This window comes from Aulonocara sp. 'chitande type north' Nkhata Bay, linkage group LG12, assembly GCF_057382095.1.
Source record: "Aulonocara sp. 'chitande type north' Nkhata Bay isolate Kocher_YH1m ecotype deep benthic linkage group LG12, A_spYH_male_GT1.1, whole genome shotgun sequence".
Lineage (NCBI taxonomy): Eukaryota > Metazoa > Chordata > Actinopteri > Cichliformes > Cichlidae > Aulonocara > Aulonocara sp. 'chitande type north' Nkhata Bay.
Window position 1 is genome coordinate 14,196,872 of NC_141355.1, and position 25,167 is coordinate 14,222,038.

General features: G+C 43.5%; 1 protein-coding gene across 1 annotated transcript in view; it reads left to right on the forward strand.

Annotated features, from left to right (window-relative positions):
* The window catches only part of hmcn2 (hemicentin 2), a 48,187-nt gene extending 26,080 nt beyond the window's left edge, over nucleotides 1-22,107 (forward strand). The window contains exons 34-80 of the mRNA XM_086313672.1: nucleotides 68-181; nucleotides 291-478; nucleotides 578-674; nucleotides 746-907; nucleotides 1,033-1,146; nucleotides 1,341-1,537; nucleotides 1,841-1,922; nucleotides 2,011-2,142; nucleotides 2,235-2,378; nucleotides 2,458-2,617; nucleotides 3,002-3,126; nucleotides 3,208-3,391; nucleotides 3,487-3,584; nucleotides 3,666-3,944; nucleotides 4,027-4,217; nucleotides 4,462-4,543; nucleotides 5,237-5,373; nucleotides 5,472-5,613; nucleotides 7,534-7,678; nucleotides 7,792-7,919; nucleotides 8,041-8,197; nucleotides 8,306-8,427; nucleotides 8,517-8,681; nucleotides 8,772-8,879; nucleotides 8,969-9,103; nucleotides 9,357-9,491; nucleotides 9,616-9,885; nucleotides 9,956-10,146; nucleotides 10,246-10,459; nucleotides 10,610-10,744; nucleotides 10,844-11,034; nucleotides 11,723-11,804; nucleotides 12,083-12,253; nucleotides 12,833-12,985; nucleotides 13,194-13,331; nucleotides 13,722-13,843; nucleotides 13,980-14,220; nucleotides 14,323-14,382; nucleotides 14,488-14,607; nucleotides 14,735-14,869; nucleotides 15,063-15,182; nucleotides 15,499-15,624; nucleotides 19,902-20,030; nucleotides 20,122-20,415; nucleotides 20,511-20,630; nucleotides 20,717-20,843; nucleotides 20,968-22,107. Of these exons, the coding sequence (XP_086169798.1) occupies nucleotides 68-181; nucleotides 291-478; nucleotides 578-674; nucleotides 746-907; nucleotides 1,033-1,146; nucleotides 1,341-1,537; nucleotides 1,841-1,922; nucleotides 2,011-2,142; nucleotides 2,235-2,378; nucleotides 2,458-2,617; nucleotides 3,002-3,126; nucleotides 3,208-3,391; nucleotides 3,487-3,584; nucleotides 3,666-3,944; nucleotides 4,027-4,217; nucleotides 4,462-4,543; nucleotides 5,237-5,373; nucleotides 5,472-5,613; nucleotides 7,534-7,678; nucleotides 7,792-7,919; nucleotides 8,041-8,197; nucleotides 8,306-8,427; nucleotides 8,517-8,681; nucleotides 8,772-8,879; nucleotides 8,969-9,103; nucleotides 9,357-9,491; nucleotides 9,616-9,885; nucleotides 9,956-10,146; nucleotides 10,246-10,459; nucleotides 10,610-10,744; nucleotides 10,844-11,034; nucleotides 11,723-11,804; nucleotides 12,083-12,253; nucleotides 12,833-12,985; nucleotides 13,194-13,331; nucleotides 13,722-13,843; nucleotides 13,980-14,220; nucleotides 14,323-14,382; nucleotides 14,488-14,607; nucleotides 14,735-14,869; nucleotides 15,063-15,182; nucleotides 15,499-15,624; nucleotides 19,902-20,030; nucleotides 20,122-20,415; nucleotides 20,511-20,630; nucleotides 20,717-20,843; nucleotides 20,968-21,346 (7,241 nt within the window). The 3' untranslated portion in view covers nucleotides 21,347-22,107. The remainder of the gene's footprint in view (nucleotides 1-67; nucleotides 182-290; nucleotides 479-577; nucleotides 675-745; nucleotides 908-1,032; nucleotides 1,147-1,340; nucleotides 1,538-1,840; nucleotides 1,923-2,010; nucleotides 2,143-2,234; nucleotides 2,379-2,457; nucleotides 2,618-3,001; nucleotides 3,127-3,207; nucleotides 3,392-3,486; nucleotides 3,585-3,665; nucleotides 3,945-4,026; nucleotides 4,218-4,461; nucleotides 4,544-5,236; nucleotides 5,374-5,471; nucleotides 5,614-7,533; nucleotides 7,679-7,791; nucleotides 7,920-8,040; nucleotides 8,198-8,305; nucleotides 8,428-8,516; nucleotides 8,682-8,771; nucleotides 8,880-8,968; nucleotides 9,104-9,356; nucleotides 9,492-9,615; nucleotides 9,886-9,955; nucleotides 10,147-10,245; nucleotides 10,460-10,609; nucleotides 10,745-10,843; nucleotides 11,035-11,722; nucleotides 11,805-12,082; nucleotides 12,254-12,832; nucleotides 12,986-13,193; nucleotides 13,332-13,721; nucleotides 13,844-13,979; nucleotides 14,221-14,322; nucleotides 14,383-14,487; nucleotides 14,608-14,734; nucleotides 14,870-15,062; nucleotides 15,183-15,498; nucleotides 15,625-19,901; nucleotides 20,031-20,121; nucleotides 20,416-20,510; nucleotides 20,631-20,716; nucleotides 20,844-20,967) is intronic.
* The last annotated feature ends 3,060 nt before the right edge of the window (nucleotides 22,108-25,167 follow it).

Here is a 25,167-nt window from a genome sequence, read left to right on the forward strand (position 1 = left end):
AACCTCATGTAAAACCACTAGTGCAGTTGTTATATGTAACTGAGGAGTCATTTTTAATGTATGACAGGGGGACAAGTGCTACAAATTGCCCGAGTGCAGAAGGAGGATGCTGGAAGGTATACGTGTCAGGCTGTTAATGAGGCAGGGGAGGATCGCATGCACTTTGATCTGGAGATTCTAGGTAAGTGAGTACATATACCTAAGTTAGATGTAATTAAAATGTTTGCATAATAAAATCTGTGATTATAGAGATGTAACTTAATAATTTCAGTTGTGTTTAACTTCCATAGTCCCTCCTGTTATTACTGGAGCATCAAAGGAGTTTATGGAGGAGATAGGAGCAGTGGTTAACAGCACCGTGGTTCTACACTGTGACGTGATTGGACATCCAGCTCCAGTCGTCTCCTGGCTGAGAGAAGGGCAGCCGGTGCACATGGACTCACAGCACCACATCAGTGAGGATGGGACTCAGCTTCAAGTTAGTTATCTCTGACCTTTGTGCACCGTTGCCAGCAAATAGACAGATCCAACCGTAACGTTCTGTAGTGAAGAATAACGCTTGTGTCCTAACTTACAGCTTCTCAGTGTCCAGGTTTCAGACATGGCTGGGTATTCGTGTGTAGCGGAGAACAAGGTCGGAACAATTGAGAAGCTCTTCAGTCTGACAGTGCAAGGTAAACCCCCCCCCAAAAAAAACCCCAAAAAAGTCTTTACTGTGATATGCAACTCTCTTCTTTTTTTGCAGTCCCTCCTAGAATAACAGGCCCTAAAGAGGAGGAGGTTAGTGTGACTGAGGGCCACATGGTGTCTTTGCTGTGTGACGTCCAAGCATACCCTCCTCCAGAGATTACCTGGACCAAAGATGGACAAGTCCTCCATTTCAGCACCAGCATTCACATTCTGCCAGGTTAGCCTCTGGGCCATCTTCAATACCCAAATCCTTCAATCAGAAGCATTATATTGGGTAGAATCTAATTCTTGCACTGATATTTCATATCATTATTTGATATATTGCCTATATATATGTAATAGGTGGCCAGATGCTACAGTTGCCCCGGGCCAGACTAGAAGATGCAGGGCAATATGTTTGCACAGCCACCAACTCAGCAGGGCAGGACCAGAAGAGTATTCTCCTCAGTGTTTATGGTGAGCAAACACACTGTGACCCATCTGCACAATTCAGCCACATATACAGATGATCAAATCCCAAAACACTGCCTGGCAAAAAAAATCTGTTTATCTCAAGCCAGCTGTGACTGAGAAGAGTTCAGGAGTGACTCATTCGAATTCTGAATGAATCAAACTGAGATCATGTCCTCTCTAAATGTGCAAACCAACAGTCGTGCCCACCCTGAAGCCCCGGCACGATGCTGAGTCAGACTCGGTGACCCCTCAGGTTGGCTCCTCAGTCACCTTGCGATGCGAAGCCCACGGCTTCCCCGAGCCTGAAGTCACGTGGTACAAGAATGGGCTCCAGTTGGCTGCAGGGAACGGACTAAAGATGGATCAGTACCAGCTGGAGATAATAGGAGTCCAGGTCAGACTCATCAGACATTTTTTATGACTGCAAACAAAACATAAAAAAGGATTTTAAGGGGTTTTCAACAGCGTGCTGATGTGTAATGTATACATATTTTCACTGCACTCACTGTTCCTTTATCTGGTGCATTTAAAACCCCTGAGATAATTCTGACTAATTCTAACAGGCTGGAGCTGAGATCACCCATCTGAAAGCATTTGAAGCCGGTGTTCCAAAAAAAAAAAAAAAAATCATGAATCCCTTTGGATTATAACTTGTAAAGAAAACACAACTCACAATTTTTTCCTTTGTGGTTACTAGATGGGAGATAGTGGCACGTACACTTGCAAAGTGTCCAATGTGGCTGGACAGGCGGACAGAACCTTTAGGCTGACGGTTCATGGTAAAAATCACTCTGTAGCATTTTGGAACAAAATCGCTATAGACAAATGTCTTTAATGGACTAAATTCTCATAAATATATATTGACAGTTCCACCTGTCCTGGATGGACCTCTTCGAGAGTCTCTAAATTATAGCCTGGGCTCCCACGTGGCTCTGCTGTGTGAGGCCACAGGCGTACCCGTTCCCAGCATCTCTTGGCTTAAAGATGGAACTCCTATTGGTAAGTGGGAGGGAGTGACATGGAAATGTGGAGAAATGCAGACGTGCCAAAGGGTGTCACAGCTAGATTAAGTGGATCTGTGTGGTTTCCAGAAAGCAGGCTGCAGTGGCAGTGGTCTGTTCGAGGCACCAGGCTGGAGCTGGGGCCTCTCAGCCTGTCTCATGCCGGAACATACACGTGTGTGGCCAAGAACAGCGAGGGAGAAACACGAAAAGAGTACACAGTCACCGTGCAGGGTAACGAGGTTTCTTAAAGCATGTGTTATGAGAGAAATGATTTCAAAAGGTGTTTAACAGTAATCTCTGCCCTACTCAGTCTCCCCAACCATCCTGGACTCTGACCTCCCATCTGAAGTGAGTGCACCCAGAGGAGAGGAGCTGACCCTGGAGTGCAGAGCAAATGGAATCCCCACACCTCGCCTCAGCTGGCTGAAAGATGGAGTGACTCTGGAGGGATCGGATGCCCGTCACATTGCGTAAGTCATTCTCAGGCCCCGCTCTGTCAAGTGTGAAGTAATCATAACAATGGTAAATATTTGAATCGATGAACAGCCTTCATTAAGGGTTTGGGAAAGTGTCACCGTTAATCAGAAACACAGAGAATGATGTGCACGACGAACAAATGGTTTATAGTGTCTTGCCCAGTTAGATCATGAAAAACTGTAAAAGCAGCTGCTTCACAGCTGTTCGCCAGCTTATGTGGTCATCAGACAGTAAGCGACTGTGTTTATGTATCTGCATGCGACTGTGAGAAAACTGTGGGATGTGGGTGATAATGAAAGAATTACACCGAGGTTCAGATGTGGACAAATAATAGAGAAAAATGGATGTGAAAACAAAGCGTGCTTGTTCTCTGGCAGCGTGACATCTGATGGCAGCACACTGACTTTGCTGCGCCTGAGTCCTGAGGATTCTGGGACGTACACCTGCCTGGCTGTGAATTCGGCCGGCCAGGAGAGCAAAATCTACACCGTCTTTACTCTAGGTTGGTTTTTCACCCCTTAGCTTTGTTTATCTGCGTTAAGTTTCTGAGCGATTTCTTCACAGTCTATTTCATCTGTGGCAGTACCGCCATCTATTTCTGGTGAGACCACCATCCCCAAAGAGGTGCAGGTCACGCAGGACAGCGCTGTGACGCTAGAGTGTCAGGCAGCAGGAAACCCCCCGCCTCAGATCAGCTGGCTGAAGAATGGGCATCCGCTGCTCCTCAGTCACCGCGCTCGCCTCCTCTCCGGTGACTCTTTGCTGAGGTCAGTTAAGATGATTACAGACTGTGTTGTAAAAAGATTACAGGTTGGTGGATGAGGTCATTCTAAATGTTCTCTTTCTTCATTAAAAAAAAAAGGATTTCTCCTGTGCAGCTGTCTGATTCTGGAGTTTACACGTGTGTGGCACGCAGTCAAGCTGGTCTTGCAGAGCTCAGCTATAATGTCCAAGTCCAAGGTACAATCCCAACAGTAGATAACATGAAAACAGAACATGCTGGGTCGGTGGGGTTTCACACTCTGTGTTTATGGTCTGCAGTGCCCCCCGGTGTGAATCACGTCGAACCGGTGGAGCCAGTTTCAGTAATCCAGGGATCCTTGGTGACTTTATCCTGTGAAGCACGTGGCGTCCCCCCTCCGACGCTAACGTGGATGAAAGATGGACAGCCGCTGTCCCTTCACCGCAACCTGCTGCTGGATGGACAGGAGACAAGACTGCAGCTTCCTGACGTGGCCCCCTCAGATGCGGGCTTTTACAGCTGCGTGGCTAGTAACCAGGCTGGAAGCAGTACCAAGAGCTTCAACCTCACCGTGCTTGGTACGATCACCCTCTTTTTATTTATTTATATCTGCAATAAAGAAAAAGAACATAAGCTAACACATTTTGCTTTCTAATGCAGAGCCTCCAAAGATAGTCAGCTCCGACTCACCAGAAGAGCTGACCATAGCAGTTAACAGTCCACTTGAGCTGGAGTGCTCTGCTGTGGGAGTCCCACCTCCTACCCTCAGCTGGCTCAAGGATGGTCGGCCCGTGGAGAGATCTGATATCGTTCAGCAGGACGGAAACTTTATCAGGATTAGCAAAGTTCAGGTATAAATTACTGACTGTGCGAGCACATGTTCTCCTGAGATTGGCAATTTAAGGTGTAAAACTTTATTTAAGACAATGTATGTCGCTAAGACTTTTTCTAAGCAATCACTCCTGTTAAAAAACAAACAGAAAAACATACCCACTCTTTTTAAACCTTAGTCGTCACTTTAGTTGAGTGTAAATTTTCAAATAAAGCATTGTCATGCAAGAACCACTCAAGCTGATTGATATTGTCTCTTTAAAGGTCGAGGATGCAGGTCTGTACACCTGCTTGGCCAGCAGCCTAGCCGGAGAGGATGGAAAAAACCACTGGGTCCGGGTCCAAGGTGACACAAGCTGTTCTTGGATATTATTCAGCATGGAAGAAATATGTCATGCCCCCCTTTTCCCTTAACTTCCTCCTCTCTTTGCACCTGGTACTGCATGAATAAAGCTCTGTGTGCGATCAGGAATAAAAGTCTGGATTTTTACACAAGTGAAAAACAGACTTGCGCTGCTTGTATATCGGTCTCGCTGTTTTGCACGCAATATGACATGCATGCAGCGCAGGGTGCATTTTCTTGGGTTTTTATTGATGGCCTGACTTTAATTTATGAGTGTGCACTACTCACCATTTATTCCACTTGTTAATATTTGAGTAAAATGATGCTTCTATAAATATAATCATACACAATGCAGTTAAGACCTGCGAGACTGCTTAGATCAGTGTTTTCCCAAATTCATGGTGTTTCTTTTCCCCATTCCTATAATTAAGACTCTTCTAGAAGATTCAAAACTGTGTGGCACACATTTTTATAGCACTTTTTTTAGTAATGTCTTTTTTTAAGTGAAAACACATGCTTTTTATACCTGTCCCCGATCTACATTCTGACTTCATCTGTTCCACACGGCCTCATAACTTTACCAAGCTCTTCCTGAAGGAGCACTTCAGGCTCACAGCACTTTTTTTTTTTTTACTTTCCTTTTGTTGCTGTTATTGTGGATCACATAAATCTTAATGGTCAGTGGTTGTGTTGCAGTACCACCAACGCTCCTTGGCTCCGGTGATGTGAGGACATTGACAGTGCCGGTTAACGGTCACCTCACTCTGGAGTGCCTGGCTGACAGCGACCCTCCTCCACACATAGAGTGGTACAAGGGTGAAACCAAACTGCAGGTGCAGAATGTGAACTCAAATAAGTCATCCACTATTAAAAGTATTGATCTCCTCTTTGACTTGCGTATTCTATCTTTCCTTTCCTTCTGTTGTATCAGCTGGGTGGTCGTATCCAGCAGCTGGCAGGGGGTCAGTACCTGGAGATACAGGAAGTCAGGTCTGAGGATAGCGGCCAGTATAGCTGTGTGGTTACCAACATAGCTGGAAGCAGCAGTCTCTTCTTCACTGTGGAAATTCTCTGTAAGCATACTTGTCATATCTTGTTTTTAAACTGTTGAACTTTTGAACCGTAGACATAAACACATGACAACCAAATATTTAACTCAGCAAGTTGCCAGTTACTGCAGTTAGTAACCAGTCCAAGTTATCAAGGAGAGCGTTAAAGACCAAAGTATACTCCATTCTTTGGAGTCATGCCAAACACTGCAGACAATGGAGCTGCTTCTAAAAATGTTTTGCAGTAAAAGTGTTAGTGAGCTATGAATGAATGGCACACTGAGCTGCTATTTATCAAGGGGTTGCCACAGTGAATACATCTGGATGCTTTGACTTGCCACAGATGGAAAAAACCCCCAAACAGTGGATGACCTTTGTGGTGTAACCCTCTAATTCAGGGGTCCCCAATCCCAGTCCACGAGGGCTGGTGTCCCTGCAGGTTTTAGATGTGTCCTTGATCCATCACAGCTGATTTAAATGGATACATTACCTTCTCAACATGTCTTGAAGTTCTTCAGAGGCCTGGTATTGAACTAATCATGTGATTCAGGTGTGTTGACCCAGGGTGAGATCTAAAACCTGCAGGGACAACGGCCCTTGTGGACTGGGATTGGGGACCCCTGCTCTAATTGATCCAGTCTTGGAATAAGACAAATGCAAGTACGATACCTCGTGAGCCCCTGAGGCTGGGTTTCTGTCGCCTCCTGGTGTCAAACCGGGGACCTACATGTAAGGCAAATGTGTTAACCACTACACCACGGAGCCACTAGTTTCTGAAATGCCTGTTAGAAAAAACAAACAAATGTTTAAAAGAGCTAAAAGAGCTGTCACTTTAATACATTGTCATGACTTATTTTGAACTTACATAAGAAGGTCATAGATACATGCAAAGAGTAGCTAGTTGTAGCTGAGGCTCTGCAGTACAATAGAACAGAAGCCTAATTAATTGTTCGAGGTGGAAATGATCAGACACCCCACAGTATGATATTATCACAGTTCTTCACAATGCAATACTAGTGTGATGTGCTGAGTGCTGAATATTGCACATATATTGTGATTTATCCCCTTTTTCATCTGCTAATCATGTTATCAAAGTTACACTTTTTATCCAATAAGATAAAGTTATCTCAAGTCATTTTTCCTGCTGGATAATGAGGTTGTCAAATATACCAACACTGCTACTGAAACCTGCCATAAATGTTTCTATAAGATGGAGTTAGTCTACTATTATTCTATTTTATTCTACTATACTGTTATATTTACTATTATAGCTGATAATACATCAACTGGGATAACTCTGGGATAAAGATGACATATTTGACCTCAGCAGCATTCCTGCTGTATAGGAATAAAACTAAAATACAACCAACTGGCAGTCCGTTGAGTTGAGTCCCCTTGAGTTTTGCTCATTAACAAAGACTCAGTCAGACTGTTGGCAACCTGTCTGCAACAGACTGCAACTGTTTGCACAAAGTTTGGGCGACATGTGCAATCACTTTGTGAGAAACCAATCAAATCTCTGTGTTGTATTAATTTAGAAAGGTGGTAAGTAACTTTGTACTTGCATGTGATCCAGATTCCTAAATATTTATATGTGTGAGGACTAATAGAGATGAAAGAGAAATTCCCCTGTCGTATTTCAACTTTTAATGCTGCCATTAAAGGTTGACTGTAGGTGGGTAGCTGGAGCAAAGTTCAAGAAGTTTATTTAGGAGGCTGAGTAAAGAATTAGAAGTAACATGTGGTAACATGTAACATCATCATTTGAAGAGAGGCTTAAAAGAGCCACCTACTCAAGCAAGTTTCAAGGGAAACCACTGTTTGTGCGTTTAGGGTGGTTTTAAGGGAAATAAGTGTTTGGTGTGTCGTTCAACATTCATGTCTGGGGAGAAAAAAAGAGTTTTATATGCTAAACACAACAAGATTCTGTCTCTTTACTTCCAGTACCACCTGTAATAAAGGAGAGCAGCTCAGTGGTGACTGTACATATTGGCCAGGATGCAGTTTTACCCTGTGAAGTCAAAGGCGACTCCTCACCTGTGGTCATGTGGAGGAAAGACGGCTTCCCCGTGCGTCAAGATAACAATAAGTACGTCCTGAGATTTCTCACAGGTGTCTGTAATTGTATACGTCACACTCGACTGTATCTGTCGAACACAGACGCGGTGTATCCCCAACTCATTCATCTTTCGTGCATTTCAGATACACCATATTATCCGAGGGCTCGTTGCGCGTACATGCAGCTCAGCTGAATAACGCTGGTCGCTACTACTGCACCGCGTCCAACCAGGCTGGCTCAGATCACCGAGGAGTGGATCTTCGTGTGTTTGGTAAAGACAGTATAAGCAGTACTTAGCTTATGAAGATTTTGGGGATGCCAGCAGATTCAGTTTTTAGCACAATTTTTTATTGTTATAACAGCTTAGCTGAAGGTCTTCTGTGTCCTTTTAGTGGGTCCCTCAATCAGTCCGGGTCCATTCAACGTGACAGTAACCACTGGTATCAGAGCCCTGCTTAGCTGTGAGGCTGCAGGTATACCTTCTCCTAAAGTATCCTGGAAGAGGAATGGCACTCCCCTGGATATCAGCCAGCAGCCTGGTGCATACAGGTATAGACAAAGCTATGCCTGTACGCTTCAAATACACAATTGGTATGCAGTACAACTCGTACAGCTATAAAAACTTCAAAGCTGATGCAGTTCTGCTTATCTGTTCAGGTTACTGTCCTCAGGGTCTCTGGTTCTTTTGTCCCCAGCCAATGAGGATGAAGGTTATTTTGAGTGCACTGCAGTCAATGATGTTGGAGAGGAGCGCAGAGTCATCGAGGTCATCCTGCAAGGTATTGATTTAAAGTGTTGTGAAAATCAGCCGGCTGTAGAATGCCGTTTCAGATAATTCAGCCCACAAATTTGCTGTTCTCTCCCGTAGTCCCTCCATCTATTGAAGATGATGTTACGGCAGTTAAAGCTGTGAAAATGTCTCCTGTCGTGTTGCCTTGTCACATACAAGGACGCCCAATGCCCACTGTCACCTGGACGAAGGGTGGAGCCAAACTGAGCTCCAGAGGAGGAAGCTACCGCATCCTTCCCACTGGTAAAGCAGCACACCAGTTGCTGTTTCCTTACATTTTCATACATCACGGTCCTCTGTAAACACATGTTCTTTGTACTCACTTTAATGCAGGAGAGTTGGAGATAACTGCTGCTTTGCCCAGTCATACTGGCAAATATACATGCTCAGCCAGAAACCCAGCTGGAGTGGCTCACAAACACATCTCTCTCTCAGTGCATGGTAGGCCTCCAAGGACATATGTTATCTTATTATGTTTATGTTAAAATGTATGAAACCATATGACACTGTGTTCTGTCTTCCACACACAGAGCTGCCAGAGATCAGACCAATGGCAGAAGAGGTACAAGTAGTGCTGAATCACGGGACTCTTCTCCCCTGTGAGGTTCAGGGCTTCCCCAGACCATCCATCACCTGGCAAAGAGAGGGAGTTCCCATAGCAACAGGTAACGGTACAAAAAATATGAGCCAAATCCTTATTTATGAAGAGACAGACAGATGAACATTGCTGTAATTATGCACAGTTTTCATATATTAGAATCCAACACATTTAACAGCAACTAAGTCATACTCCAACAAGAATCTTTTCTTTGTTTTGTTTTAACGTTTTACAGATAAGACAGCAATGTCATCATGCTGTGGGCTTTAATTTGACCTGTCTCATGTGGACCAGTAATTTTCATGTGACTGTGTGTCTAGGTCACAGGCTGGCTGTGCTCCCGAACGGAGCTCTGAAGTTTTCCCGTGTGACGCTTGGTGATGCAGGGACCTATCAGTGCCTGGCAAAGAATGAAGCTGGTGTAGCTGTGGGCCGGACAAAATTAGTCCTTCAAGGTAATGCCGATTTTTTTATCTCACCATGGGAATAACATTATGTAATGTTTCATAATCTTATGAAACATTACATACATTTTAGGAAATTTGCAAATAAATATCTGCTCATCTTATGTTTCCGCAGTTCCACCAGTGTTGAGCGTGCCTCATGTCGAGTACATGGCTGTGCTAGGCCAGCCAGTCAGCCTGGAGTGCATAGCTGATGGGCAGCCTCTGCCTGAAGTCACCTGGCACAAAGAGAGGAGGCCTGTGCTTGATGGCGCTCATGTGCGCGTCTTCTCCAATGGAACTCTGGCAATTATTTCTACCCAGCGCAGCGACGCGGGTCTTTACACGTGTACTGCTAAAAACCCCGCCGGCAGAGCCAGCCATGATATGAGGCTGCTCATTCAAGGTGAGTGAAGCACTTTACAAGCTGCGCTGTGTCGTAACATGTTTGTGTTAATAGTGGTGTCTCTTTTCAGTCCCACCCGTGATTGCTCCTACACAGACGCAACTGTCAGTTATCCAAGGATTTCAGGCTCTGCTGCCCTGCGCTGCTCAGGGTTCACCAGAGCCTAAAGTGTCATGGGAGAAGGACGGCAGCGTGGTGCCCAACCTCCCTGGCAAATTCACCGTCTTACGGTCAGGAGAGCTGATCATAGAGAGGGCTGAGGTTAGCCTCTATGTCATGCTTTCTCTGCACTTTATTATGAACTGCATCTCTCTGTAGTTCCATGTGCAACACTCAGCTGCTGCTTCTTTCCTTCAACAGTCAGGAGACGCTGGTGTGTTTACATGCGTAGCCACCAATGCAGCAGGCTCTGCGAGGCAAGACATCCGACTGACCATCAATATGAGGCCTGCATTCAAGGAGCTGCCAGGCGATGCAATGCTAAACAAAGGGCAGACTCTTGCCTTATCGTGCCATGCTCAGGGAACGCCTTCTCCTACTATCTCCTGGACTGTCAACAACAGTCCCTATGCAGGTAGTGTTTTCCTTTTTTTCTTCAGTTACACAGCTCATAATTGCCACACAGATTACTGTATTTGTTATTATGTGTAATGCATTCAGTTTAAAAAAAAAAGAAGCCTAATTTAAAATAAAACTGTGGTGTAAAACTGCAAAACTGTTGCAGGTGCCACTGTAGATGAGGCAGGCAGAAGCTCCATCATCATTGAGAATGTGACTCGGAGTGATGCTGGGACCTACGTGTGCATAGCAGCAAACAGCGTGGGTTCCATTAGAGCGCTCTCGTTCGTCCGTATCAGAGGTGAGATTTATCCTCGAGGATTCCCGCTCACTGAACTTTCTATAGATATTTACATTATGACACATTCTATCTGAAAATACACATGCTATGTGTTTCCAGAGCCTCCGGTGTTGAAGGGTGAAGCCCACACGTCTCAGACAGTCATTCAGGGTGGCTCTGCTGTGCTTGACTGTCCCGTCCACGGAGACCCCAGCCCTGTCCTCCGCTGGCTCAGAAATGGAAAACCGCTACCTCGCTTCCTCCGAATGCAAACCCTCCACAACGGATCTCTGGTCATTTACAGCACCACTGTAAATATAACATTTTCTTTTCTCCTCCTATTTCTGTTCTTTTGAGCAGTAATCCTGCTTCTAAACAAGTTCTGTCAAGCCTAGCTCACTCTGGCATGAAACATTTTCCGATGTAGTTTGCGCAAGAAGGCTCCATCACGCAATCTGAGTAGAACAGCGGCGCTTTATTCATCCCATCTGAGCTTCATCTACAATACCCTTGGGTAGAGGAACAGTGTGTGACTGTCCTGTAGTGTCCTGCTCCCATCTAAATCAGATTCAGTTCAGCTGGAGAGGCTAACAGCATTAGGCTCAGAGGGAAGAAACAAACAGAATGCTGTATGTTCCCAGACTCTGCCCCTCTTTCCGTAGCCTCTAACCTTATTATGGTCTCTAACTGCTGCTGTAATTGCACAGCCTGCAGCTGAGACTTTCTCACAGACAGATGACTGTCCTTCCAGCAGAGTGCTCTTATTATGAAATTTCCTCTCTCTGTCCCTGTAATATTAATTATGACAAACAATTCAATGGAATAAAGTCAACTGCCCCATTGAAAATGTCAGATTTTGTTTGCTTGTATGGTAATTTCCCTAAACTGTAAAACTGTACCCAATTCAGAGATATGTTTGTCTGGAAGGTTTGTAGTCCTATTAAAGGATAACTGTTCCTTAGATAATTCGATAATCAGCTAAACCTGGTTGATCTACAGGCTGCAGATGAAGGGGAGTATCAGTGTGTGGCTGAAAGTGAGGCTGGAACAGCTGAGAGGACCATTACGCTCAAGGTTCAGAGTGAGTTCTGTCTATATGATTTATTTAACGGGTTATGAAATAAAAAATTCAAACAAGTTTGTACCATAATGTACTTCCCAAACTGCCTCCAATCCACTTTTAAGAACGACTTTAAAATGTTAGTTTCCCCCCGTGTTCACTTATTCATGTCTGTTGCTTTCATGTGTTGCAAGTGCTCCTTTCCTTTGCACAACAGCAAGTTTGCACAACATAACCTGTGCAAATGAACTTCCTGAGGACCCACTGTTGAAAATTCTTTTCTTCTCTTCCTCTCTTAGTCAATGGAGGCTACTCTAGCTGGCAGGAGTGGGGACCATGCAGTAGCACCTGTGGCCAAGGCTTCCAAGAGCGAATCAGACTATGCAACAACCCAGAACCAGCTAATGGAGGCCGATCATGCAGCGGCCCCAGTATCGACTCTAGAAAATGTCAGGTCGGCTTGTGTCCAGGTACCAGTGGCTTTGTTATTCATTTCGATTCATTTTGATGCCTCCAAAAAAATATGTCTGTGTAATGCATGAGGAAATTTGAAAATTAAAATATATTATCTCAGTATTTGCAATCTTGGCCGTTGCCAATAACTACAAAATATTTCATTATTCAACCCTTCAATTCAATTTTATATATACACTGCCAAATCACAACAGCAGTCCCCTCAAGTTAGCTCAGTACCATAAGAACTAAAAATAATACAGAGAAAACCAAGCGCTTGGTGACAGTGGGAAGGAAAAACTCCCTTTTAACAGGAAGAAACCTCCGGCACAACCAGGCTCAAGGAGGGGCAGTCATCTGTTGTGACCAGTTGGGGGTGAAGGGAGGAAGACAGGACAAGAGACGCAATATGGAAGAAAGCCAGAGATTAATAATAAGTAATAATTAAATGAGGAGTGGTGTCTAACACAGAAGTATGCTCTTTCTTTCCAGTCCATGTCAGTAACTTTAAACACTTTCAGGGAGCGTTTAGGACAACCTGATATTAATGAATTTCAGTTAATGTAGCTTATTTAAACGTATTTTGGTGCTGCCAGGTGAGGTTCCACGCAGGACTAGAGGCAGCCTGATAGGAATGGTCAATGACAGAGAGTTTGGTGTGTCCTACCTGGAGGCCAACATTACAGACAATGATGACGAGGGGAGCAGCACTGTGCAGGCACGCCTTGACAATATTCCTCCCACTGTGGGTGAGTGATGGCATGTACCATTGTGTACCATTGGTTGCTGTTGACCTCAGCCTCATACCTAACAGTTACCACTTCATTAAACAGTGGTCACGCTGAATTTTACTAGAAAGAGTTGAATTCTTGGGGATGCATTCCCAATCTTGTTCAAATCACATGTTGATGTGTAGCAGAGCAGCAGAGGCACAGAGCTAATGCTGTCTTGTTGTAGGTCCCTTGCTGCGGGTGCTGGTGTCTGTGTTTGCACCCATCTACTGGACCACCGTGCTGCAGAATGGAGCAGCCAGAAATGGCTACGCTTTCACTCAGGGCCAGTTCAGACAGGAGTCTCAGCTGGAGTTCGAGACTGGTGAGCTTTGCCTACTACACATTTTTGCTTTGTTTTCCGTGCATATGCCAGTTAATATTTAAAGCTTTTGATTCATTTATTTAAGGTCATGCACTGCATATTTAATCGATGAAAGTACTCGGCTTAAGATAAGTTTTGTTCAACTCTTTTTATTTCTGTTTAGTTTCTTCTAAACTGTGGTGTGATTTTACAGGAACAACAACAAATGTTGAGTTTTTCATGTCCATTATGCGCTCTTTTGTAAAACAGTCAGTAGATGGCAGCACTTACTAGCAGTCACATACATTGAACATGGAGGCTTGTGCTTCTAAGCAGTTACAGCACGCCCCCTTGTGGTTTTAAGTGGATTTACAGTGTTATGTTTTTTGGTTTTTTAATCTCTTCTAACAGGGGAAATCCTACGTTTGACTCATGTTGCCAGAGGTCTGGATTCGGAGGGTGTTTTGCTAATTGACATAGTAATTAACGGATTTGTTCCTCCTTCATTATCATCATCTCACATGAGCCTTCAGGTGTGTTCACAGCTTTCATCGTAATGTGTATTTAAAGATCATTCAGATCAAATCCTGACTTAAAGACATGACACTTTAGTTTCACACCTCCGATCCTCTTTAGTTTGTGTGACCCGATTTCACTCCTGCCCCGTAGGAGTTCGATGAGTCATATGTGCAGACGGGCCAAGGGCAGCTGTACTCGTGGTCAACGCAAACCCACCAGAGAGGAGGAAGCCCCATGGTGCTGCGTTGTAATCACACAATTATTTACGAGGGCCAGGAAGAGCGCCAGGGTCCTGTGCTTCAACTGCTCAAGGTTTCTGGGATGAATAGTGCCTACAACATGTTTACGCTCACTTTGGACTTCCATGTTACTGCCAGCCTACACGTACCAGGTCTGCAAAAATATTAAAAAATTCCAGCAATTTAAACTCGATTTTACATGAAATCCAGGATCTGTTGGAAAGCCTAACATTGCATGTACTCTGTGTTTGCAGATGGTTATGAAGACGCATGCCCTAAAGGTTTCACTCTTGACACCACCTCCTACTGTGCTGGTATGCTGTGCTTATTTTTTAATACCTCAATCATTTTTAACACCATTTATTTGAACATTTGTGACTGTTCTATTTTATTATTATCATCAAATGCATTCTTATTAGATGAAGATGAGTGTGCGCTCCAGTCTCCCTGCTCTCATTCGTGTAACAACATTATGGGAGGCTTTTCCTGTACCTGTCCGTCTGGCTTCACCATTTCTGCAGACACCAATGTATGCCAAGGTAAGACAAAGAAAACCTGCTGGGTGATTTTTTTTGCAATATCCAATATTACAATACACAGTGCACAGAGATAATGTCCTACTTAAGTAAATCTAAAATGATCTCACTAACTGTTTCCCTCATGCAGATATCGATGAATGTTCCCAAGGCTCACACATGTGCCACTACAACCAGCAGTGTGTCAACACAGTGGGAACGTATCGCTGCCAGGCCAAGTGTGGACCAGGATTTAAGGCCAGCATCACAGGAACCAGCTGTGAAGGCAAGCAGCTGTTAATCACTGTTAAAATGTCCAGCATTTCATATGGAGGCATAAACGTCTCATTATTTTCCTGTTCGTGTAATATTTTATTATATTTGCACCTGCAACAATAATAAAAATCTCATTTCTTGCCAATCACTTAAGTGTTAATCAGCGATAAAGCACTGCTGTATGTGTCGAATTGGTCTTTTAGATGTAGATGAGTGCCAAGAGTCCGCTGTCTCCCCGTGCCAGCACCAGTGCCTCAATACTCTGGGTTCCTACCGCTGTGTTTGCCACCCTGGATACCAGCTGTCAGGACGTCACTGCATTGGTCAGTTGAGATAAAAAGAACAAAAACTACCTGCCTGCCTTAACTTGTTTGAATTCTTATTAAGTTATGCTACAGAAGATTTCAAAAGATAAGACTACACCCAACTGCATTTTTTTATATACAAACTTAGCACAAAATATAAGGAAGTTTGTGTTCAGTTTGTGTTCTTTGTTGTAACGCTGCTTCTTATACTTATAATGTTGAAAAGCCTGTTTATTCCCCTTGGATGTATTTTCCATTGATACAGCATCCACAGTAATGCGGGCCCTGTAGAATATTTACTAACAGCTCCGATGTGACGGTTTAACTTTTGCAGACATCAATGAATGCACGAGGAACGTATGCCCGGCTCACCAGCAGTGCCGTAACACAGAAGGAGGATACCAGTGTTTCGACAGCTGCCCAGCTGGAATGACCAAAGCAGAGAATGGGGCCTGCGTGGGTAAGCTGCTTTTATCCACTTTATTTATTCAGACATAGATAGATAGATAGATAGATAGATAGATAGAACTTTATTAATCCCTCGGGTGGGTTCCTCTGGGAAATTCGATTTCCAAAAAAGCACAGCACCGACAGAAGTCACATAGTTACAGAATATTATATATATATATACACACACACACACACACACACACACACACACACACACACACACACACACACACACACACACACACACACACACATATATATAAATACAGAGACAATATAAATAAAATATACGAAGGGGATAAATAGAATAAATAGGAATAAAAAATAAAAATACAAGTGAATTGCACATTTCAAGTATTGAGGTCTATTGCACTGTTGACTATTTACAAAAGTATTGCACAAAAGGTATTGCACAGTGAGGTGAAGAGGCACTACAGCTTAGTTGTTCCCCCCTCCTTTGTCCTCCTGTTTCCCCTCCCTCTCCCCTCCAGAGAGGAGTTAAACAGTCTGATGGCGTGTGGGACAAAGGAGTTTTTAAGTCTGTTAGTTCTTGTCTTTGGGAGAAGCAACCTGTCACTGAACAGACTCTTCTGGTTGTTAATGGCCGTGTGCAGAGGATGCCTGGCATTGTCCATAATGTCCATCAGTTTCTTTAATGTCCTTTTCTCTGCCACTGTCAGCAGAGTGTCCAGCTTCATGCCGACCACAGAGCTAGCCTTCCTGATCAGTTTCTCCAGCCTGGATGAGTCCTTCTTTGCTGTGCTGCTCCCCCAGCACACCACAGCATAGTAAAGTACTCCAGCAACCACCGACTGGTAAAACATCCTCAGGAGCTTCCTGCAGATGTTAAAAGACCTCAGCCTCCTGAGGAAGTACAGTCGGCTTTGGGCTTTTTTATACAGGTGCTCTGTGTTGCATGACCAGTCCAGTTTATTGTCCACCCACAGCCCGAGGTACTTGTACTTGTTGACCACCTCCTCCCCCTCTATCTGAACCGGCAGTGGACCTGCTCTGGACCTCCCGAAGTCCACAACCAGTTCCTTAGTCTTTGAGGTGTTGAGTTTCAGGTGGTTTGTGTGACTCCATGCGACAAAGTTCCTCACCAGACTTCTGTACTCCTCTTCCTGATTATCCCAGATACACCCCATGATGGCTGTGTCGTCTGCAAACTTCTGAATGTGGCATAATTCAGAGTTGTAGCCGAAGTCAGAGGTGTACAGGGTGAAGAGAAGAGGGGACAGCACAGTTCCCTGTGGTGCTCCTGTGCTGCTGACCACTGTGTCAGACGTGATGTCCTTCAGCCTGACGTACTGTGGTCTGTCGGTGAGGTAGTCGGAGATCCAAGCGACCAGGCAGGGGTCCACCTCCATCCTGTTCAGTTTTTCCTGAAGCATACAGGGCCGTATGGTATTAAAGGCACTGGAAAAGTCAAGAAACAGGATCCTGACCGTGCCTTTTCCCCCATCCAGGTGTGAGTGGGCTCTGTGTAGGAGGTACAGGATGGCATCCTCCACTCCGACACCCGCCTTGTATGCAAACTGTAGTGGGTCCTGGGCATGTTGTACCTGTGGTCGGAGGAGGTTGAGGAAGAGCCGCTCTAGAGTCTTCATAAGATGTGACGTCAGTGCCACCGGTCGGAAGTCATTCAGCTCATTGGGCCGGTTCTTTTTGGGGACCGGGACGATGCAGGATGTCTTCCATAGGGCGGGCACTCTCCCCAGTCGCAGACTGAGGTTGAAGACTCGTTGTAGCGGCTCCCCAAGTTCAGCAGCACACGCCTTTATTGCTTCATTTAACAGTTCCTGTTCATTAATCACTGCTTAATTTATTGACTGACAGCATGAACTCATTCATGCCTTGAAAGACTCAGATTTGGCTTCTACCTCCAACCCTTCAACACTGTATCGTGAATTTGCTAAAATGGTTTTCCTAATAAGTGGAAATGAAACCCCCTGTAATCCTTTTGAAAGCCAAAAGAACCACTGATCACTGGTCAAAAGAGGCCAAATAGAGAGCAAAAGATTTTATGAACTGTAAATCCACTGCTGCGAAAAGAAAACTTCTGTAACAAGATGCAGCAGAGTTTATGGTAGACACTGCTGCACGGCAGCTTTAAAGTACTCAGGATATCTTCTCTTTAACTGGCTTCATGTCAGCAATCGCAGTCACCATTAACACACATATTAGCTCAGGTCGTCCCAATCTAGCCAAGTGCACTCACGTAAAAGAGGCAGTGTTTGCAGTGTAGGAGCAATCACTAAACACAGGCTTGTGTAAAGGGGTCTTTTTTTTTCTTAATAAAGAGAAAATGATAATTTCAGGAAAAATACAACAAGAACAAGATGCATAATCCAGGCTTAAATCAACCTTTATTTAGCCAAAGTGAGGAAAAGCAAACTAAAGTTATCGGTTTTGTCAATATAACCATTAACCTTAATCTATCGTTAAGGTATAGCTGGATATGACCAGTGTTGGGACTAACGCGTTATTAAGTAACGCGTTACAGTAACTACGTTATTATTGTGGTAACGAGCACGGTAACTAGTTATTGTGCCAAAATCAGGAACGCGTTAGTCGTTACTTCGTGTGGTGGCATCGCGGAGCTTCCACAGATTCAGTAACATTAGCAAGTGGTGGAGGCAGCAGGTGGATGAAGGAAAGGGGAGGCAGGAGGAGGAGAGGCCCGAGGCGGCCGCAGGTCCAAGTGTGAACTGAACTTCAGGTAAGAAGTTCTGACCTGCAGTCTCTCTGGGTCAGATATGAACCAAGTGTAGGTGGAGTTTATTTTCGTTATTCTGACTTTTTCGTACTGCGTGCTAGCTAGCATGACGGAGTTTCTATACAGCTGGGTGGTGCTGTGAAGTTAATGATGTTGAACTTTATTTTGTTCATAAGTTATTAGAGTTGCCAACCGTCCCGTCTGGTATTCAGAGAAAATATTACGCGTTTCTTATTGAGGTGAAAAGGAACAGTTTGTCCCGTAATTCAGCTACAATGAAAAAGGCACAAAGCTGGAGTTATTCTGTGTTTACGCTGCACAGCTGCCTCTTCTTCTTTCATTCTCTGCCCCTCCCTCTCCCGTTTCTACTTCAATCATGAAAACTGATCAATGATCAGCTGATCGGCTCTCTTGTTTGTTTATCGCTCACTTTGCGCCAGAAAGAGGAAACCAACGGATGTCGCGCTAAACAACAGCAGCACGTTTAAGCTTGATCAGCTGTTGTTAGAATTTATTTAATATTAATTTCTAGTATCAGCTGATGTTTGCTGGAGCCACAGCTGTAAAGCTGCTGGTCATGATGTCGGTTTGGAGATGTGGTGAGAGGGAAACATGAAGATGAAACCAGGAGATGTCCTTACTGAACCATCAGAGCTGTGATGGAGAAACAGGTTTACCTTTTAGGTGACATGAATGAGTTGAAGTTATGAACTGTTTCTGAGAGACAAATAACACCAGGATCCTTTTTTATGTAGCTGACAGCTGGTAACTGTGCAGGGGCGGGTCTAGCAAAGTGTTGCCAGGGGGGCATGTAGGGCATTAACAGGGAGAGGGGGGCACAAAGAAATACTTTTCTTTCTTATTCTCATTTAAAATGTCTCGCTTTTATTAAATAATTATCTGAATCTTACAACAAACGATTGATAGACTGATGCATATATACCATCAGAACAGTGAACATCACTGTCACAACAGTGTTTGTTTTCATTCAAAGGCTTTATGATTTTTCCTATAATGGTGGCCAGTCTCTAGTCAAAACGCCCGGGCCAATTTTCTGTCCCAGTCCAGCTCTGTATGCAGCTCATCTGCAGTCTGGTGTTACCTACATCTTCCTATTCAGAAGGCAGAATTTCCGAGTTCTGAGTACAATCAAAGCACCACGACTGCAGTTTTTGTGTTGGATGTAAAAGGCGCACATGACGCTGTGACGTAGGCTAGAATCATGGCAGCAGTCAATGACGGTCCAGGCGTGGGATTTCTCTCGTGGAAATGTGCACATTATCTTTTCCTTTCTATTGGTAGGTGGCACAGTGCACTGTGGCAAGTAAGCAAGCTAGAAGACTGGCAAAGTTATGGAAGCAACACATTAACAAGAGAAGTCTGAGTAAAACCAAAGTTACTTTCCCTGGTAACTAGTTACTTTGAAAGTAACGAGTAACTTGAAGTAACTGAGTTACTTTTGAGAGAAGTAACTAGTAATGTAACTAAGTTACTATTTTAAAGTAACTTACCCAACACTGGATATGACTGTGTGAAAATCATCCTTTTTTGATCTGGACATTTTTCAGATATTGACGAATGCCAGGATGGAAGTCACATGTGTCGCTACACTCAGATCTGTCGAAACACAGTCGGAGGTTATGGATGCGTGTGTCCCAGAGGCTATCGATCTCAGGGAGTTGGGCTTCCATGTTTGGGTAATTATTACGTTTGTTTAACAAAAAAACCCTAAACATCACACCCAACGGAAGCACAAATCACTACTTAACTTTTGTTTTTCATTTCCAGACATCGATGAGTGTCTGCAAACGCCAAATCCCTGCGCCTATCAGTGCCGCAATGTGCCGGGCAGCTTCAGGTGTCTGTGCCCCCCTGGGACAGTGCTACTCGGCGATGGGCGCTCCTGCGCAGGGCTTGAGAGAGGGCACACCTTCACAAACGGAACCAGAGTCAGGGCGAGACTCGTCCCACAGCTGGTGTCATCCCTCGGCAGGCCAATCCTCTCCCGTTCCCATGGAGTATCTCGCATCACCAGGCAGAGCTGTCCTGTCGGGTACACCAACAGAGACGGCAAGTGTGTTGGTAAGTTGAAATCAAAAAGACTCCAAAAGATGTAAAATAACAAAGGATTCTTACAATATAAGCCCAAACAATGTTCTGTTGTTTTCCACTTACAGATGTGGACGAGTGCCTCCTCAAGAAACCGTGCCAACATGAATGCCGAAATACGATTGGTAGTTTCCAGTGCCTGTGTCCCCCTGGATACCAGCTGCTACCCAACGGCCGAAGCTGTAAAGGTAAATGTCTCCTTAAACTGTTTTAAAACTTCCACCTTCCCCTCAAATTATTACAGCTATATACTTATCCCCTCTCTTTCTCTTAGACATTGATGAGTGTGTAGAACAAGGCATCCAGTGTGGACGCAACCAGATGTGTTTTAACACCCGAGGAGGATACCAGTGTCTGGATACACCCTGCCCTGCATCCTACCAGAGTGGAAGAAGACCCGGGTAATTTGCAACATTAATAAGTGTTATACAGGGTTATTAATTAAGTTGTAGATACCACACAAATGCAAAATTATGTTCATTATATGAATTAATAATTTTTTTTTTTTCCGGACGACTTTTAAAGGACCTGTTACAGGCCTTGCTTGCTGGATTGCGCCACCGGAGGCTCTCCTCTGCTCCTGCAGTACAAGCTGCTCACTCTTCCCTCCGGCATTCCAGCCAATCACAACGTGGTACGACTGTCAGCTTTCTCAGAGTCTGGCATCCTGCAGGAGCGCACATCCTTTACAATACTTGAGCAAGAACCGGAGGCAGGCAGGCTGGGGCAGGTGTTCGGTATCAGAGATGAGGCCGGCAGAGGGATCATCTACACCCTGCAGGTTCTGGACAGACCTGGACTAGTGAGGCTCAAAGTGCAGGCCACCACTATATCGCTGCAAGGCCGCATTACCTACCAGAGCATCTTTATCATCTACATTTCCATCTCACCCTACCCCTACTGATCGTCCATGCTGCTTTCCACATGACTCTGCCCCCCCAAGATGTTAGCAAGTGGATAATTATTGTGTATCTTGACTTGCGACTGAATCATAGCAGGAAAAGTCCTGTTCCAAATCTTGGCTTCTGTGGGATCTTTTGATCACAGAGCAGAACATCCTGTTCGGAAGACATCTGAAGTTCATTTCATTACCCTGCACCCTCTTTGTGGTTAAAAAATGCAGAGAGCATCTAATTCACATCTGAAAATTCAGAATGTATCAGGAACTTTTTTTTTATGTTCTTCTATCAAACATTTTGTATGTTAGTTTAAAGTGTTGCATTTCTATTACTGGGAAAAATTCCTTTTCATATAAAAACATGTTTGCAGCATGGAAATACAAGCCTGCTGCTAAGCTACTATCACAGCTACGAAACTGTACAATGTTACCCCTATTATTTTAATTTATTTAAGGAATTTGAACACATCACTGGTTAATAAAACTTCCTGTCACAGAGAGTTTGACTTATTAAGGATCTACTGGCATTGTAATGGCACATTGTAACTAGCTAACAACAGTCTTTCATCTATCTTAATATTTTTGTATTCTTTTCTTACGTTTTGTTGTCACGTAAATTGTAAAGGTGCTATTCTGAATGTATTTTGGCGATACCATTACAAGCGATGTGATTGGTGCTGATTTTACAAAGGTAATATAGTTATTAACAAATAATGAAGCACAGTTGGACTGCACTTACATTTTCTCCAGCGTGGCGCTACAAACTAGCATGCTTTCACACCACTGTACAGAGCACTGTATTGAAAGTTATCGATGGTGTTCAGTAGTCAAATATGTGCCGCTGTTGTACAAATCTGAAAAGGAACATAACCTGAAAACCATAAAGTGCAGTTTAAGTACAGTATGTCCCTGTTGCTGTAAATGAATGTCAAATATCCACAGAAATAAAATGGACCACAATTTTGTTTTTGTCTATCTTACTGCCGTACCACCGTAGTTTTAATTATCTTCTGTTGAAGAAGAAAAACTCAAAAAACAAACTTTAACTTTGGGGACCATACTAAGAAAATCCTCCCTTTAATGGGGCAAGAACTTTGAGTGTTTGAGCTTAATCTTGTTATATCATTATTCCTTTTTGGTGATCTCAGTCCAGACCTTTATTTAACCTGGATTTTTTACATCTAAAAAAAGCAGTTTTATATTTCAATCAGAAAGGGGTCAAATCTAACAGGATATACACAGGGATAACACATTAGAGTCCGACCAATACAAAATTAATCACAATTATTACATTGTTGCAAAACAATACTTCTGTACTCATAAGAGTGATCTCTTCCAGAATGACAACATCCCCATCTACAGGCCATGATGGGTCATGATTTAGATCATCAGCTTCACAGTGGCCAGATCTCAACCATCCCTTCAGTAGAGTCAATGCCAACACAGTAAAGCTGTTCTAACACCACGTGATAGCCCAACACCAAGAAACTTCCTGCTTTTTTTTTGTTTTGTTTTTTAATTTGCCCCCCATCTGCAACATAAAATTTGCTCTGGACAAAAATATGCTTTAAATCAAGAATCTTTTAGCGCTTTAATCAAAACCAGGAAGTCATATGAATCATAGATTCTTCACTTTGGAAAACAGGAAATCTCCAGTAAATAGCCGTTGCCTGAGGTAATACCTCAGCTGCTCTGTAGATGGAGCAGGATTTAGCCCGTTTTTAAAAAGATCCACTCGCGGGTGATCTCTAAAGTCCTCGCTGCTGGGTAACGGTGCTCTCTTAGCGTCATTAATCTCAGATGTTGAGCTGCTGGTCATAACTGACAAAACCCAAATCGCACTGGGCAGCTCGAACTTTACAGGAGAGATGTTTATATTAGCCCCCCCACATCGTACACGGTTTCTCCTGAAACCTATGATGTGCTCATCTGGAATACAGAACCCAGTTCTTTGCTGTTCATTTCCCCGAAATGAGTAATAGAGAAGGTCAAGGAAAGCTGGCCTGCGCTGTACCGGGGAAGCGTGTTTGTTGATGCTTCAGTGCTGTGTGTGTGTGCAGTTGCCTCAGGTTGTTTTCTATGATGTGCTCATTAGCCGTGACTGCATGTTAGGAATAACTAGTGAATACAAAGCTGATGGCGTTTGTGAAGATTTAGTATTTGTTGCAACATTTACAAGAGAATTGATCTGCTGAAATAATGTTGGAGCACTCTGTTAAAGCCAAAACCTGTCATGTAGCAATACTAACATTACTATTAGGTAAAAATGTTTCCTTTTTAAAATAAATGCAGGTCTGTGAATACTGTCCCATTATGTTCCATGCTGCTCGAGTTTCTAAACAAACACGCATTAAACTTAATTCTTTTTGACTATGGTGCATGCCAGGCTAATTAAAACCATCTGCGCTGCGTCTTTAATATTTCTGAAGCATGGGCAATAACTAAATCAGTGCTACCACTGGAATTTTTTAACAGATATGTGTAAATAGAACGAGCAGTGGTAGCAAATAATTAAAAATAGCATTAAAATGAGAAAAAATTACATTTCCTTCTCCCATTTCTTTCAGAGAAAAACAGCAGGACTGCACATAAACTTGGAAGCTTATCCTTCATTAAGTATCACTAATTCCCTGTAACACGTGTAAAAAAAAAAAAGCGCTGTAAGGCAGACTGAAGGCTGTTTTCCCTTTTCTATAAAACACAAAGTATTAGTGGGAATGAATGCTTACGTCTGAGCGATGGCTACCAGTACCATCTCCCCTACTGCTTTACACAGTCAGGATGTCAGGAGAAATGGGGACTTGCTGTGCTCCACTCGCTAATGAGCACAACACTGCTGCCTATTAGTAGGTATAAGCAATGAAGCTCGGAGCATAACCATAATTAACAAATTAAACCTGCAAACAAAAGAATTCTTCGAGTCAAACTCTTGTCAAACATTTCACTTTGTCCTAGATTCTGCTTCACGCACAAATCAGCCGCTGTTTAATCACTCAGAAAACTTTCACATCCTGAAAAATATTTTAAAAGACCAAAAAAAAAAGTGCTGAAGTAGTCCATATTTTAAACAAAAATGACAGTGTGTGATATGAAGGGTTTAGCTCATGATGAACTCACAAAGAATTATTATTCAACTCTCAAGCTCTTGCAGAGCTTTTCTTTTGAGTCTTTAAGCTCTCTTTTCCAGATGCAGGCAGCTGGTTTTATTCAAAAAAATCCAATGATAGATGTATTTCAAACTACCTGTTGAGCATCAGTATACTGAGAAAGTTAGCATCTGGTGAACACACTGGGATATTTAGTTGATAAAGAGATTTTCTCAGAAGTCAGTGGAATAAAAACGCAGTTAATAGGAGGATGAATGTCAGATATTAAAACCACTGACGTGAGAAATAAGGAGCATTGATCGTCTTGGGCAGTCTCTCTGGATTTCTTGTGGATGTTACTTATATGTGTACCACAAAAATAAACTCCTTTTCAAACTTTGCTATAAAACAAAGGAGGAATGGCTCCAGACACCACAGGACACAGGAGGTTCCTCATCAGTGCAACGGTGGTAAAAGAGCTGTTTTGTAGGGATGAGGGAGCGCTACACAATATTAGACAAGTGGTTTTAATATTTCACATTTCTCGCCATGTGTAGGGTGTGCGAGCAAGCACTGGTTTCATAATACATTTTTTTATAAGCTGATAATGTGTCAATGCTGTGTTTTTATATCTAGTTCAACTGTCCAGAAATGGCAACAGAAGAGTTAAGGCAATAATATGTTACCATTTTACCTCCAAATATTACACTCAAAGTACTTTTTATGGTACACTGACTGAGC